The sequence below is a fragment of the Rhinolophus sinicus genome, linkage group LG10 (assembly GCF_036562045.2).
Source record: "Rhinolophus sinicus isolate RSC01 linkage group LG10, ASM3656204v1, whole genome shotgun sequence".
Classification (NCBI taxonomy): domain Eukaryota; kingdom Metazoa; phylum Chordata; class Mammalia; order Chiroptera; family Rhinolophidae; genus Rhinolophus; species Rhinolophus sinicus.
The window spans coordinates 30,434,250-30,450,560 of NC_133759.1; the positions used below are offsets into that span (position 1 = coordinate 30,434,250).

General features: G+C 51.1%; 1 protein-coding gene across 7 annotated transcripts in view; it reads left to right on the forward strand.

The window, feature by feature from the left end:
- Positions 1-12,092, forward strand: part of COLQ (collagen like tail subunit of asymmetric acetylcholinesterase) — a 59,293-nt gene extending 47,201 nt beyond the window's left edge. For 6 of the 7 annotated variants that reach the window (XM_074312817.1, XM_074312820.1, XM_074312822.1 and 3 more), the window contains 5 exons: positions 5,271-5,410; positions 6,407-6,526; positions 6,928-7,048; positions 8,623-8,725; positions 10,610-12,092. In XM_074312817.1, coding sequence (XP_074168918.1) covers positions 5,271-5,410; positions 6,407-6,526; positions 6,928-7,048; positions 8,623-8,725; positions 10,610-10,679 — 554 coding nt within the window. In that variant the 3' untranslated portion in view covers positions 10,680-12,092. Of the gene's footprint in view, positions 1-5,270; positions 5,411-6,406; positions 6,527-6,927; positions 7,049-8,599; positions 8,726-10,609 lie in introns of all 7 variants that reach the window. The other variant, XM_074312818.1, reaches the window with a different exon arrangement.
- Positions 12,093-16,311: the final 4,219 nt, after the last annotated feature.

The following is a 16,311-nucleotide window of genomic DNA, read 5'->3' on the forward strand; positions in this document are numbered from 1 at the left end:
GGAATAAAAAGAAATCAGATCTACCATAGAAGAGAGCATAGGTACACTGTCAGCTCAAAGTAAAGCCTTTCATAGCACACTGTCTATATAAACACAGCATCTCTAGGCCCAAGAAGACTGTTTACTGAGTGTGCAAGATTCTTTGTCCTCAGTTATCCAAAAGGAATCAAAATAATTTTGATTCCATTTTTTTAAAAAGAAAATGAAGGCATTTTAAAATTCCACAGTGCACTTCCTGCCCGCCCAACTCTGTTTAAGGAAATATATTTGCAACCACCTCATGAGATGATCGAGAAATGTCATTATTTTGTTAGATTCTTTAAACCAAATTAAAGTTTTCTCTGAGACTCCAATCTGCCAGAATGCCAGGAAAATTCAATCGTAGGGGTTCTCTCCACTTTTTCAACTGCCACAGGAGTTGGGCCAAGATCCTCTGGAATTATGGCAGAAAAACAGCAGGGGAGGTCTCTCTGGCCTTTTATCTGCCCTATTGACCTCTGAAATGCCTGTCTTCCGAGGCCACGTGGTCCATGGGTGCCCGGTGACTGCCATCCTCATGCCATGCTTAGGTATCAGAACACTTCCAAGGCTGGAATCCTGCCCCACGCCCATTCCTTCTGAGACCTTCCCTCTTCTGCAGGATCCCTGGGCTCCCTGTTCTCTCCAGCTCAGGGGAGATCCCTCCTCTTCCAATCTCTAGCCCCGTCCCTCCTCGCACTCCTCAGATACTGCCACCTTAGGGGCATTTCTCTTCTGAGAACAGAAGGCAGAAGTTTTCAGATAGTACGCGTTTTCAGCAAGGACAGGAAAGCACACAGTCTTTGCTATTTGCTTAAACAACTGGGAGAACAAGCATTAATTAGCATGTCAGTAAGTTATCTTGTCACACCTATTTCTATTTTGTCAAGGGAACTGGATTTGAGACACAGCCCAGGCTATGTGTCGGTGCCCATCATCTGTTCCCATGAGTTGACTGGATGATCTGGGTGGAGGCCCTTCTAACTAGTCCTCGTCCTCTTGGTTCTGACGTGCGTAACATTTTCCTCAGGCCCCATGACCATGAGCTGCCAACCCCGGAGACTGACAGCATGGCCTGAAGCCTGGGTTTTGCCTTTGCAAGGGACGCTCTTGGTCCTTGGGTTATTTAGGGGCTCATAAAACTGAGGAATAGCCAGGGGATATGGCAAGGGTTGTGGAAACATAAGAAGGTCCTTAGCAAATTCAGACCTTAATGGTCTAACTGTGTACATTTGTTTGTAAAGGCCAACCCTCATCTGAGTTGAATCCCCATTTCCTCCTTGGGCGTGGGGTTGGGTGAGAAGGGCAGGGCCTGGAGGCCATCTGCAGCTTACTCAGACACCCAGTTTTATCTTATCAGTCTCTGGTGGCTTGCAACCCCATCCCATTAGTCGGACCAGTATAGCCTTATTTTCTCTTTTTGGTCTTCCAGCTCCTTCTCATTCAACCGAGTATGTTCACACCTCCTTCCCCTCTGCCTCCCCATCCTCTGCCAGATCCCAGCCTTACTGGCCTATGCCCCCCAGCCAATGCCCTGCTCTCTGCAGAGCTGGAGCACATTCCCACAGTCCCTCTGGGTCCATGGGGCCTAAAATCGCATTCCTGTCATCCTCTGGTCCACCCAACAAAACCCTCTCCTTCCTTCAAAGCCCTCTCTTCAGGAAGAGCTTCCTTGGTCCCTAACAGATGGGTCTCCTCCTGCTGGGACCCGAGTCACACATTGCCTCTCTGCTATGGCCCTTCCACTGGTAACTGTTTTCTGCAGATACGTTTCATTTTATTTCTAGATGGCAAGTCCTTGAGGCAGGGTTTGTGGCTGAGTCAGCTCTACCTCCCCATGGCACCTGGCAGGTGGGATGGGCGGGGCTGGGCCCTGCAGGTGCTCACGGGGCTGCTTCGGCTCTCAGTCTGTCCCGTGTATTGCACAACAGGCGAGCAGGATGCTGGCTGTCTCTGGACTGATGTCCCCTCCCTCTGCCCTCCTTTGAATCATTTCCTTTCTGGGCACCTCCCAGAGTGAAGAGGCTGAAGAAAATGGGGTAGTAATCCTGCTCTTTGGAAGAGATTTTTGGGAGTTTAGGAGAGAAGGGGAGGGAAGAGTTTAAAAGAGACCTCCCATACCTGAGACCAGTTGAATAATCATCAAGATTTGCAGTAGGTCTCCAAAACAATTCCCGAGATTCCCTTTGGAGTCTGATTAAAGTCCCACTGTCAGGGGTAAAAAAGAAGTCGACCCAAGATTCTTTATACTACTTCCCAGGGTTCCAGAAACCCTGCCCCAAATCCATCTTGAGATATCTTCGGGCTCTGAGGACCACAGATCAAACTCTCCCGGATTAATCCAACCCTCCCTTTATAGATAAGATCTTTGAGCCTCAGAGAGAAGTGATTTCTCCAAGGTCACAGAGCTGATTAGTGGCTGCCTGGTCCCAAATTAGTCTGTGACTCCTGGGTCCAAGACCTTCCCACTCAGCCCCTGTAGCCTCAGCAGGGGCCAAGTGGTAGCTGCGGGTGACAGCCCCTCTGCCTTCTCCCAGATTCCCCTCTCGAACTTCTCCCACCACAGCAGCCAATGGAGATGGGACGTTCTCTGGGCAAAAATGGAAAGCGGGTCCTCTGGCTACAGGGACGGTGGCCAGGCCAGGCCCACTGGACCAGCTCCGAGAGGCCGAGGTGGGGAAGTTCGGGTTGCTGTGCCCTTCAGTGCAGCCTGGCAGGAAGCAGGCCCGGGCAACAGATGCCCTCCGACAGCTGGGAGGAAGCGGCAGGGAAATTGCAGTGGTGGCAGGAAGCAGGCTCCCTGCCACGTCCTGTTGTCTCGTCTGATCGGGAGGCTACCTCTGGTGCTGGTGTCTGGTGCTGTGGGGTGAGATGGTGCTGGGGAGGTGGGGATGTTAGGAGCTTTTTATTACCCACGTTAGCGTATGAGGGGCCGGGGCGAGGGAGGGAGTAAAGGCAAAATGTCTTCCGGATGTAATTTGCAATAACCAAATTACGAATCTGACTGAGTCTTTCCTGTACCCAGACAAGGTATAAGTGAATCAGTGTGGTACCTGGGAATTGCCAGCTTCCTGAGAGCATCAATATTCTTGGATGTCTGTCTTTTGAACGGCATAGTGTTAAGTCGAACATGAATTCAAGTCTCGGCCTCAGCACAAATTAGCTGGATAATGGGACAAACTCCTGGATCTCTCTGAGGCCATGGTTCTGGAGGACGTGTCGGGGTCACTGAGCCTGCTGGAAGGCTGCTCCGATGCCACTCTCCTGTCCTTTGTTACGGAGCAGTCCCACCTCCATTTCCCGGGTGCTTACTTGCCCAGAGTATTCTTGGGCTGGTGGAGTCTCTGTCTCTCTGGGCTCTGCTGAAAATATCAGAACACAAGGCTGCAGCTCCTCCCACAGGATCGTGTTCACATTTCCTGTTAGAACAAGGAGCCATCACTTGGTAGAAGATGTTGGCAAGCCTCCCTTCCCCTCAGGCTGGCAGCATTCTGATCTTGGACATGTCTGTCCACCGCCTCACAAAGGCTCAGGGTGCGGGGGTCTTCCCACTGGGAGCTCCTCCAGCGGCAGCTGCTTCCCCGGCATCCTGACCAGACCTCTTCCCCGGCCTCATTTTATTTCTTGCCCTTCTGGGATCTGCAAACTGTGCCCCCAGTTGCTGGCTGCCCTTGATATTTTACAGCCTGAAACCAATGACTGGCTGGTCTTCAGACTCCCCCTTATTTTCGCAAGAGAAGGGGTACTTACTTCATTTTTCCGTCCCCATCTTTCCTGGCTTCCAGTTGGATGGCTCTTGCTCTAGCACTTTTCTGCCAACCAGAGTAGGAGTTCTAGCCTTTCCTCGAGGCCTTTTCTTTCCAGCTAGCCTGCATTCATTCATGCAATCATCAGACACATACTGTGCCCCTACTGTGTGTCAAGTCCTGGTGAATGAAAACAGGCATCAACCCTGCCCTTGTGGAGCTTACAGCCCATGGAGCGGGGGTGGGAGGAGATCGGATAACCTCACAATATGTAGAATCCCAAACAGAGAAGTGCCTTGGAGTAAAGACATACAGAACTATGAAATTGTATCTGAGGAGAACACGAGGGAGTGTGAGGATTCAAAAAGGCTTCCCGAGGAAGCGATGTTTGAAGCCAGATCAAGAGTGAGCAGGAGGCACCTGGGGAGCGAAGGGTGGAGAGTGAAAGGGAGAACGATCAGGTGGGGGAATGGCTTGTGCAAAAACCATATCCATACGCCGGCTGTTCTCAACCTGGGCACAGACTGGAATCATCTTGAGATTTTTTAAATGTGCAGTTGCCTGGGTTCCATTCTCAGCCGTCTTGATGGAATTGGTCTGGGGTGTGGCCTGGGTGGGTATCAGTGCCTTTAGAAATCAAGGTGAGAACCACTACCCTAGATAGTCTCCCACATGGCAGGGAGTACATTTCCTGATCATGTCTTTTCAGGACCCTCTTCTCTTAGTACCAGGGAGAGCAAGTAGGCTGAGCATTTTTGAATGTCCATTTTCTTCCAGAAGAAATCCAAGAAACACACACTCAGAACGATATAAAACGAATAAGAAACAATAACAGTTATCAGTCGGCAATTTGTTCATCTGCGAGAAGTTCCCTGTTGATAACGGTCTACAGTAAGGAAATCCAGAGAGGGACAGTGACCTGCTTTGATTCAGCCTCTAAGTGTCACTATCAGGGCTCCAGGCCCCATCAGTCCCTGGTTTCTCCCTCATATTAGCTTCTCGTCTCATCTTTGTTACTTCTCGTTTGCAGTATGGCTGCTGCAGCACCAGACGTCTTGTCGGTCTTCAAGGCAGGAAGAAGGGGGAAGCTGTGTCTCCCCCCAGCTATGTGTCTCCTTTACCAGGATAGACTTTCCCAGACGCCCGCCCTTCTCCCACCACAGACCTTGTATTTGCCCACACTGTGGCACATGGTCACCTCCAGATGCAGTGGAGTCTGGGAAGTCGAATGCCTGTCTGTCTGTCTAGTTTCTAAAGGATAGAGAGAGGAAAGGGAGAAAGAGGGTTGGGAAAGGTGTTGCCACACTCAGCATGGTTGAGGGACACACCGAGACTATCACTGCTTTCACGTCTTGGATCAAAAGCATCTCTTTGCACCTCTCGCCCAGGCCTGCACGGAAATGCTGTGGCCTTAACCTTCCTTCTGTTGCGGTTGCTCTCATCTCCCTGAGCTGTTTGGTTTTCTCTTCCTTGGTGCTAGTAACACAGCAGTCTGTTGCTTCCTAGGACAACTTGTAATGGGACCCAAAGGGGAGAGAGGATTTCCCGGGCCTCCAGGAAGATGTCTTTGTGGAACCCCCATGAATGTGAATAACCCTTCTTACGGGGAATCTGCGTATGGGCCCAGCTCCCTGCGAGTTCCTGCGGTAAGGTTCTTCTGGGCGGAATCTGGGCGTTATCCATCAGGACCTCTCATCTGATCCTCTCGGGCTTTGTGATAGGATCTTATTTTGTATGGATGGATGTGTTTATGTGTGTATGGATGTATATATATACATATATACATATATATATATATATATATGTGTGTGTGTGTATATATATGTAATAATAAAACGTATTTCTACCATTTATTGGGTACATACTCATAGGAAATTGGAAAATAACGGGGGGGGGAATAAAAAAGAAGAAACCCAAATTGTCCATTTGATTGTGGGTCCATTTCGGAGTGTTACCTTTGTCTTTTTAAACAAACAAACAAACAAACGAACATTTTAAATGAATACAAAAGCAAAACAAAGAGTGTAATGGACCTCCACGTACCCTGTACCCAAATTCAGTAATTATCAGCTCAGGCCAATCTTGTTTCCTCTTTATGCCTGCTTACTACTTCCCAACCTGCTTTGGATTATTTTGAAGTAAAGCCTGGTCATCAATTCATCATAAACATCATTTGAATCGATGCGTAATCATCCATCCATCCTGAGGCTGTACTGCGATTTATTTAACCAGTGCCCTTTGGTCGGATATTTATAGGGTGCTCCCAAGCTTGCACTAATGTAGATAGCACTGTAACAACCATCTCCGAGTATAAGAATTTTGTTAACAATCGTTTCCAGATGTTGAATTACTTGCTTAGATGACATCACCTTTTTTACTGAAGTCTTGGGAACATGTTAAATGCTTAAGAATTTTAAATGACAGGGGTACTTTTACCACAAATTCAGACATTAGGAACTGGATGGAAAAGATGCAGGGATCAAGACGTTCCTCCCCACGTTAGGATGGACACGCAAACGCCGCTTCCCGTTGTTGACCAGCCCAAGGATAGCGAGTCTGTGTCCGCCTCCAGCTTCCCCCCTGCCCCGCGCCCTGCAGAAGAGTTTTTGGGAAGCTTCACCAGTGTGTCTGTTCTCTGGCAGATTTTTGTGGTCAACAACCAGGAGGAGCTTGACAGGCTGAGCACCCGAAACGCCATTGCCTTCCGCAGAGACCAGAGAGCTCTGTACTTCAAGGACAGCCTTGGCTGGCTCCCCATCCAGGTACTTGGAGGCGGGCACTCAGCACAGGCCCCACCCAGGGAAGGGGACACATCATTAGAGGTGGGGAAAGCCAACAGTGAGACCCGGGGCAGAGCTTTGGGCAGTCTGTTTCTGTAGAAGGCCTGAGCACCCTCCTTTGAGCTGTTTCTGAGCCGCTCTCCATGCGCTGCTCCCCAAATAGAAGCTCTTCTCTGAGCCAAGGACCCACACGGTCTCACATCCCTGCGCTGCCAGGCTACCAGCTCGATCTGGCCCAGCCGTCCTGCCAACTGCAGAGCTTTGGGCCATGGGAAAGGAGCGCCTTTCCCACTCAGGAGGAAGCGGGGGCTGCCCCCTGGCAGTGCCCCACTGGACCCAGAGCCTCTGTCCCCCGTGTAACTATGGTGTGTTTCTTTGGCCAGCTGACTCCTTTCTATCCCGTGGACTACGCCACAGACCACCGCGGCTCCTGTGGGGATGGGGTCCTGCAGCCCGGGGAGGAGTGTGACGACGGGAACAATGATGGGAGTGACGACTGCATCAGTGAGTGGGGCCCAGCCTAGAAGGGCCTGAAGCTTGAACTGCCATTGGGGTGGTGGTGGGGGGTCAGGGCAAGCCCTGGACACCAGCCGTGGTGGTTTGGGGCAATTCTAGAGCCAGAGGGGGTGTACACGGGCCGTTGTGGGGCCGACCCTCCCCATTCAGGCCCAGTGTTAAGTTTAACCGCCATCCAGGTATGTCGGGGGGCTTGGTGTCAAGGTTCTTGCCCCCAGAGAAGCCACCAGGCCCTCCCTGTTTCCTGAATCCTGCTTCTTGGCAAAACCTGTATTCCCATCCACATTCTTTGTCAAAAGATAAGGGTAATGCAGGAGTGAAAGGCAACAGGGAGAATTCAAGAATTTGAATCAGGACTCACTTTTACCAGACTGAGCCCTAGTAACGAAGCCCGTTTTAAGGGCAGTGGGCTGGCGAGAGCTGCCTCCAGGCCTACAGGATGCTACCAAGATGGGCAGGCAGCCTAGCATGAGACGGTTTGCTCCACTGTTTATTTAAAAAAATCAAGTGACAAAAGCAGAAGGTGAGGTGGAAAGCACGGACTTCAGAGTTCAAATGTGGGCACTGAGAACTGTCAACTCACCCTCAGCTCAGAGAGGAGGCTACTCGGCAAGGTACAGCTCCAAGCCTCACTTTTCCCAACTGAAAAGTAGATATGACACTACTGAGTGCTCAAACCTTTAGCGATTCTGTGAACTAACGTGTGCGTGGATTGTCTGGGTATAGTGAGGGTTCAACATCCCTTCACTGAATTGTTTCTGAGCCCCTGCTACGAGGAGCCAGGCTCCACTCAGGGCTGGGGTGTGTACGTGCAAAGTCGAGTTGCTTGCCTGCAAGAAGCTCAAGGGAAGGGTGACAGTGCGGTGAGGAAGGCATGCACGGGGTGGGTGCAGGGCATGCGAAGCTGGGATTCTCCCTCAGTGTAGCTGCATTTCCTGTGACAGTTCCTGGGATGGGGATCCGCAGGATGCTGGCCTTGCCTGGCGTCCCTGCTGTCCCTGCTGCAGCAAGGAACTCATGGGGTCTGAAAGCCCTGTGAAAATGAGGCCCTCGTACTCCTAGGCCCTCCCCTTGTGTGAGAACAGACCCCACTGAAGATCATCTGGCTGCCCAGGGACACAGAATTCTCTGGAAGCTCTTTGTAAACAGACCAGAGTCACCATGGCCACCACTCATGCCTAATGTTCACGGTGTCCTGATCCTCACCTCACGGGAACCCACAGTGGTCCTGTGGGAGGGGAGGTGCTGTCCGTGGCCCAGGTCGGAGATAAGGACGTCGAGGCTCTGAGAGGCCAGTGGCTGCTCTCGGACTCTCGGCTGGAGCCTGGGTCTCCTTATTCTCCAGTGTGGGACTTGGGGGCCTGGGGGGCAGTGCCTGGATGCGTGTGAAGCGTTGTGGAGGTCCATTTAAAGAGTGCGTGCTCTGGGTGGATCCTTCAGGTCAGTTGGACCAGACAGAGTCTTAGTAGCAAAAGCCCTTTGAAGTGAGTGGGGCCCAGCCCAGGCTGACGAGCCTGTCCTACCCTTGCTCCTTCTCAGGGCTGCACTTCCTGTCCCCTCAGGCTGTCACCGGGCATACTGTGGAGACGGCCACCGGCACAAGGGCGTGGAGGACTGTGACGGCTCTGACTTTGGCCACCTGACGTGCGAGACCTATCTCCCCGGGTAGGGATGGCCTCACGTGCTGTTGTGACCCCCCTCACCCCCCCTCCGCCCACCACCCTCCATCCTCTCTCCCTCACCAATAATTGTGACTGCCTCTTATATTCCTGGTACTTTCCAGAAACTGAGGTATGGTAACAAATAACACAACACATGGTCCCTGCTCACCCAGGGGAGACAGGCAATAAACACATAACCCATGTGTCTTCCCAGAGCAGCCTGAGCTCAGCTGTTGCCTGTACAGCTGAGGAAGGGCAGCTCCCATCCCCAATGGCAACCATGACCACATCAGCCTTCTGGGCTGTGGGCCTGGGAGGGAAGCCCAGGGGAGTGTGGAGGTATCAGGGCATTTCAAAGAATCGAAGCGTCTGTATAACCTGAATTCTCTGGAATAGCCCTCTACCCCTGGGCAGGCCTGTGGGTACAAGTGAGCCCACACCAGTTTTAATACCTAATTTTGCTGGTTTGCGGCTCCTTCCAGAAAACTCCAGGAACTTAGTATTCCCTTCAAGGACTCCTGTAGTTATTTCTGAGACTCTTCAGTGGGGGTTCACATTGCTCAGCATAAGTATTCTAATGTTCTGGCCTCTACGTTGACGTCTCCCAACTGAAGGCCACTGGCCCTGTGAGGCACCGATTCCATGCCCAAGAATATGACCTCCTAGACTTCTTTCAAGGTGTAAAATGACGCCACATTCCCCCTAATCCTCACAGAACCAGACTTGTATAGTGTTCTAGGGAAAATGGGGAGGCCGGCCCTCCCCCCTAGTCCACGTCTTGCTTCTGCCTTGGCTCCAGAGTGGATTGCTGGCCCTTCACCCCTCCTGAGTCCCTCAGGAGTCCAATCTCTCCAGCCTTTGCTTCCAGCCCTGCCCCCCTCTGGTAGGCTTGGACCCAGGCCCTCGGCACCAGGCCTGTCTATTGCTTCCTCTCTTTCTCCTTGTGTGGGGACGCCTTTTCAACACCCACTTCCCAAATGCATATCAATGTATCAAAGCAGGCTAGGGGACATACCGACTTGTCGTCGTCCCAAGACGCCAAGCATTTTGGGCTGAGCCAGGCCCAGTGCACCTATGTGCCCCCTCCCTGAGGTAAGGAGGGCTCCAAACAGGCGCCTGCCAGAGAGCTGGGGGGAGGTCTGAGCTGCTTGATCGCTCCATGGAGACGACAGTGTTTGCAATCACTCAGGGAGTACCGGATCGCATGGAGCCCAGGGCTCCCGCTGGCTCACTGTGGTTACTCTCCTAAACTCTAGACGCCTCGGGGATGCTTGTGAGCATGAGTAGAATGCGTGACACACTGTTTGGGGATTAGTACTTGGGCTTACGGAGCGATAGACTGCTGTCCAATATGGTAGCCCTCGGCCACAGATGGCTACTTAAATGTAAATTAATTAAAATTAAATAAAATTTAAAATCGAATTCTTCAGTTAACACTAATCTTATTTCAAGAGCTCAGTAGCCACATGTGGCCAGTGGCTGCCATATTGGACTGCGCAGCAATAGACATTGGTATCAGTGCAGTATGATCAAATGGCCAGAGCTGGAAATAGTTCAGGCCTTGAGAGGGGGGTGATTCTCTCGGAGATGCTGCGTTAAGAGCAAGGTTACCAACCTCTTCCACCCAGGTCCCTTCACTGGGCTCAAGCAGAAAAGCCCCAGAGGCTTGGATCAACTTGCCCAAGTCTCTCACCCCAGACGAGAATGACCACAGTCTCTGTAGAACCCTTGGCTCATAGCGAGGTGGCAGCACTGGCTGCTGTTTGATGAGATTCGACCAAAAGTCACCAGAGGTGGCCTTTTGGAATATGGCTTTGTCTTGAATGCTCCGCAGGAGCTGTCCTGCCCACTGCCCGGTGTCCACCCTGACTCGTGTCTGCCTCCTCAGGTCGTACGGGGACTTGCAGTGCACCCCCTACTGCTACATTGACTCCACGCCCTGCCGCTACTTCACCTGAGGGCTCCAGGAGGCGGGGGGCTGCGTCCCACGTACCTGCAGCAGCTTCTCCACCCTCATTAAGCTGACCTCGCACCGTCCTGGTCCAGTTCCACCTGGAAGTTTCCATCTGCAACAAAAACACACACAAACTCTTGCTGCTAAGACATGCTTTTAACTCAGTCCGACTGGAAGAACTTAGGACCATCCTGTCCTAATGCAAAGTACTGGAAAACCTCCACATGCCCAGCCTGGAGACTGTGTGTGACCCACCACTCCCTTCGGGCCAGTAGCGACCTACAGTGCCTGTTCTCTTCCAGCGTGTTGCCCACGCAAGCTGCGGAATGGCTTAGCACTGTTAGAGACACGTAGACCTGCGGGCTGTTTGTTCTCATCCTGTTGGGGGCATCTGGGGTACAGGCCTCTCGGCCCCTCGATCTCTGGAAACGTGGGCGTTCTTACCTGCACAGCCGGCCGTTGGGTCTGTGAACCACACTGCAGGCAAGGGACCCAGCTCTGGACCTGCTGAAGGACCTCGCAACTGGCCACAGCCCAGCACAGACTCATGTGGATGTCCCCCAACAAGAGACGCAACTGTGAAGAAGTACTGAGAAAGCCACCAAACCCTCACTCTGCCTTGGTAGAGGGCAGAGGCCCAGTTGGGGTGCCTGCCACATGGACGAATGCAGAGCAGTGGCCTTCTGCCACGTGATGTTCCCCAAAGGGGCAGCTCCTGTGGTTTCGCCATCCCAGGCACTGTCTTGCCCTTGGGCTCCCTGCACTGTGATCTCTGCCTCCTGGATGCCCCTCATGTGCATTTCTTGTTCAGGAGATTTGTTGGCAAAGGGTGAGCAGAGTCCACACCAGGGCAGGCTGTCGGTGTCTCCTCAGTCCTGAGGAGAACCCCACCCTGAGTGTGCCATCTGGGACACCACCCCTTCTGGCAGAGGCAGTTTCTGTCCTGAGCTCCAGCTCCTGGCTGCCTGCTGTCTCCTACATGGGCCCTGTGCCCTCCCTCTGTGTCTCCGTAGTGAGTAGCCCGGTCCTTGTGTCTGTGTGCCCGAGCCCTCACGTGTCCTGCACATCTGGGAGCTGCCTTTCATCGCCATCTTTCCCGAGTGGGACTTAGCTTTGTTTCCAAAAGACGTCTTCCCCACAGCAGGCCTCACGTGGGGTGGAGGGACACTCCTGGGCTTTTTCACAAAGCTATTTCATGTGGCAAAGTCTTGGGGACTCGGCAGACGGGAGCTCCTGGCCTCTAGTGAATGGGGTCAGCCCAAAGGTGGTTCTTCAGAGGTGGGCACATGGGTCAGGCTGGTTTCCTCAGCCGCTACTGCAAGTCCTGGGGTGATGCTGCGCCCATGGAAAGCCACCGCCTTCATCCTGGGGTCTCCGGGTGGGAAATCAAGAAATAAAGGCAGTTCTTTTCCCCTGCTGTGGCTCCCTCTTCCCTGGGGATTTGGGGCCAGTGTCCAGCATTGCCAAATGGAATGAGGAGTCTGAATTCAAGTCTTCTTCCCAGCTCTGCAGAGGATTCTAGAATTTGGATGCAGTCCCCCTCCCTCGGGGACAAGGGAGGAAACTGAGGTTCAGAGACGTGGAGGGACTTGCCCGAGGTCACAAAACCTAGTCTTGTTCACCCATGCCCACCCCAGCCTTGTATTAGGTTGGTGCAAAAGTAATTGCAGTTTTTGCAGTCCTTTTTAACCTTTTAACCGCAATTACTTTGCAGCAACCTACTATTACGGTGTGGTTTAGGACAGGTTGGAGATCCAGTACTGCCGTGGGCCTTGCTGAGAGGGTCGCTGTCCTGGTCTCACACATTGGAGCATATCAGTCTGTTTAATTATCCGACATAATTTGCTTCTCTGAGTCTCTGTTTTCTCATCAATAGACTGAGAATACTAGTACCTCATTTCAGGGTTGTGTTGAATTTTAGTGATCATATGGTTACATTTTCTGACACCTAGAAACTGTTTAGGAAGTGTTGGATTTTATCTGTGTCATTACTATTTAGTGGCTTAGGCCGAATCAATGACATTTTTGGGGACCTGGGGTATTTTTCTTCCCCCTTTGAGACTGGTTACATGAGTTCACTTTTGACAGCAGGTCAGCGCGCAGCCTTTACTGACGAGCAGTGAAAAAGAGCAGTGGTTCTCAAACTCTGCTGCCCAGTAGCCCATTTGGTGAATACCACAGGGTGAACCTGTAGACCACCAACATCAGGTTTCCTGATGGTAGTGGGGAGACCAAACACCAGAGGAGCAATGGGGCGCCTCATCAAACCAAGAAAGATAAGATGACGATAGGCTTTGGGCAGGGGTGGGGGTGGGGGTGGAGAAGAAGAAGTAGAATCCAGAAGCAGCCGTGTTGGGACAGGCAGAGCAACGCAGGCCGTGTAGAAAGGGGTCCACATCAAGCCTGGACTGGGAAGTGGACGCAGGTCCTGATTCCCGAAAAAACTACAGCGTTCAGAAAAACCATGGAATGTTGTGCCTGAGTACCCATCAGAAGTTCTATATCTTGGGTGGAGATTGAGACTGCTTCTCTGAGTGAAAGTGACTCACGCAGCTCAGGTCTTCCAGGCAAGAGTGAAAGGTTCCGTTCTTACTGATGAGCTTGCAAACTGCAAAGTTTTGACAGCCCATGCTGTTAGTCACCAAGTTTTGCAGTGATGTTTGTTCTGGTGGCAGGAGTAACAGGGGGAGGCTGGGGATGTCATTGGAACGCTAACAGTAGTCACTCAAATAACGGAGTGGTCATGAGCAGCAGTGACCTTGGGAGAAAGATGGCTTCCTGTTAACTTGGCGGCTTTGTTAGCATCTGCTCTAGCAGTCTGAGGAATGGCCGGCCACAGGGCTGACTCGTACTCTCTCTGTCTGAACTGGTGTATTTTTACTCTTTCACTAGTAACAGGCCCAAGCTCTGCTCAGCTGATCCAAGGACCCACCTGTGCTAAGGTTCTCCAGGCCAGCCCAGAAGCTCCTGCCCAAATCAGGGAAGTGTGGGGATGGGGTTTGGCCATAGGACTCTTCTCTACCCACCTGCAAAGCTGTTTGAGTGACAGATTTGTGAGCAAAGTAAGGTCTTTGAAGGAAGCTTGGTAACTAGTACATACTTAGAAACCAATCTTTGGGAAGATGGTAGTTTCTGAGCATCTTGGGACACACCAGTCATCATCACTATAATAGAGGCATGGAGGGCACATATGGGTCAAATTGCTTACGAGTCTCCAAACCTCCTAATTAATATGCCAACCTATGGCCCAGAGACTGTTGTCTGCCCCATCCCTCCCCTGTAGTGGAGTAAACCCATTTAAATTTACAATGGAACTCAGCTCTTCCATTTGTGAGGTCACAGTGAGCTCACAGGTCAAGGACCTTGGTAAGTCACCAAAGAGATTATTCCACTTAAGTAACCCACAATTACCACGCAGAAGCTCCAGGAGTGTCATCTATTCTCCCTCATCTTCATCGGCAACCATTCTCACAGGGTTGTAAATCACAGGGTTGTAATGGGTGAAGGACTCCCCACCACACCTCATCCAAACCCCCTGAGAAATAGAGAAAAAAACCCTCACAATGCCTTTACCAGAGGGGCTTTCTCTCTAGGGGTTCACCTGAGTTATTTTCAGCCCCAGACAGTTGACTTTTAGAGTCAGACAAGTTTACAAGAAATAACCTTATGAAAGGAAGAAATTGACTATTTTCCCTGCTCTCAGTTCCCCCTTCCCCCACTCCCTTTATAGAAACTTAAGTAAAACAGTCACTGGGCCATAGGTTGGCCCATTCATTATAATGAGGTTTGGAGATTCTTAAGCAATTTGACCCCTATATGTCCTCCATGCCCCTACTAGAGGGATGGATGACCAGTGTGTCTGTCCTGAGATGCCCATGTAACACTGAAATTCTGCTGCAGACATCCTAGTACCTTAAGAGATTTTCATTTGTTATTTTGGCCTCTAATTTCTTCAAGGGCAATGATGAATTTTCTTGTCATGTTTCAGCCCATATACAGTACCACACTCCACTGCGTGCCCTGCCCTGGGTTACGCTCATGTCCACACCTAGGATGGGAGGTTGAAGGCAGCCATCATAGTCATGGATCGTCACTTGAAGCTCACCAAGGAGTTTTTCCCTAAGGCATGGCTTCTCAACTAGGGTTCATCAGAGTGACCTGAAGTACTTGTCGAAACGGATTACTGGGTCCCACCCTAGATTTCTGATTTAGTAGGTCTGGCGTTTGCATTTCTAACAAGGTCCTAGGGGATGCTGGTGCTGCTGACCAGGGACCTCCTTTTAAGAGCCACTGCTCCAGGGAGATGACGCATCTGAAGACAGTTGCAGAAAACTAGACCAAAAACACAGGGAGGAAAGGTGGGGACTTTGGGTGGGTGGCTTTTTAATATTCTTCTATTAAACAGGTGGGGTCTATACCCCTTCCTCTTGCATCTAGGTGGGCTTTTGACTGCTTTGACCAGTAGAATACTGTGGAATTGATGCCGTGTGACTTCCAGGCTAGGTCATAAAGGCCATGCAGCTTCGCAGAACACTCATTCTACGAGAAGGCAGCCATCATATAAGAAGACTGAGTACCTTGAGACTGCCTTGCTAGAGAAGCCATAGGCCCTCTGGTTGATGGTCCCAAGTGAACCTGCTTCCGGCCATCCACGGTGCCAGACATGTGAGTGAAACCAGCCCGGACTTCCAGTCCTGCCCATCTGCCAACTAAGTACCACTGAGAGACCTCAGTTGAACCCACAAAGAGCAGAATTGCTCAAATTCTGTCCTAATTCGTAACCGATTCCATGAGATAAAATGGATGTTGTTTTAAGCCGCTAAGTTTTGGGATATTAATAGTTTGTTACTTAGCAATAGATAAGCAGAATACTGCCCTAGGTTAAAAAGGGTAGGAGGAAAGCAAACTACACGCAGCGAATACAAGAGGGAAGTGCCAAGCCTAGAGATGCCATTGGCGTGGGTTTGGTGCCCTCTGCAGGAGCCACGAATAGAAATGTCTTAACTAACTCTTGATGGGATGTTTATCTGGCCAGGAGAAAAGCCGCGCAAGGAGAGGCCTTAGTGAGTATATGGCCCAGGGTTCTCAACCATGGTGGAGACATGGGGTATGTGGAGATAGTAAATTTATTGCAAAAATTTCCCAAATTTTCATACCTCCTTGTAGCCATACCTTTCCAACATCCTTTGCAACTCCTCCCATCAGTTGTTGGAGTGTATTTCCCCACACCTTGAGTCTGAACTTGGCCCTGTGACTTGCTTTGGCCAATGACATGTTAGCAATTGTGACAGAGGCAGTTGTGTTTACTCTTTCACTCTAGCACTTCTCCCTTTGTCATGACAATATGCCCAGGCTAGGTTGCTAGAGGATGACACATGGAGCTGACCTGCCTGAGTTGCCTCGGTTGTGTTGGCCAAGGCCATCCTAGAGCAGCTGACCCTTCAGCTGCCAGGGATATGAAGGAGTCCAAGCAAGACCAGAACTGTCTAGCCACGCCCAGTTTCCATTGCCAATCTGGACTTGTGAGCAAATACTTATTATTTTAAGCCATTGAGTTTGGGGATGGTTTGTTACATGTCATTGCAGTGGCAACAGTGGAGCATCAAACTCTTAGGTGATGAGTGTATACCACCACT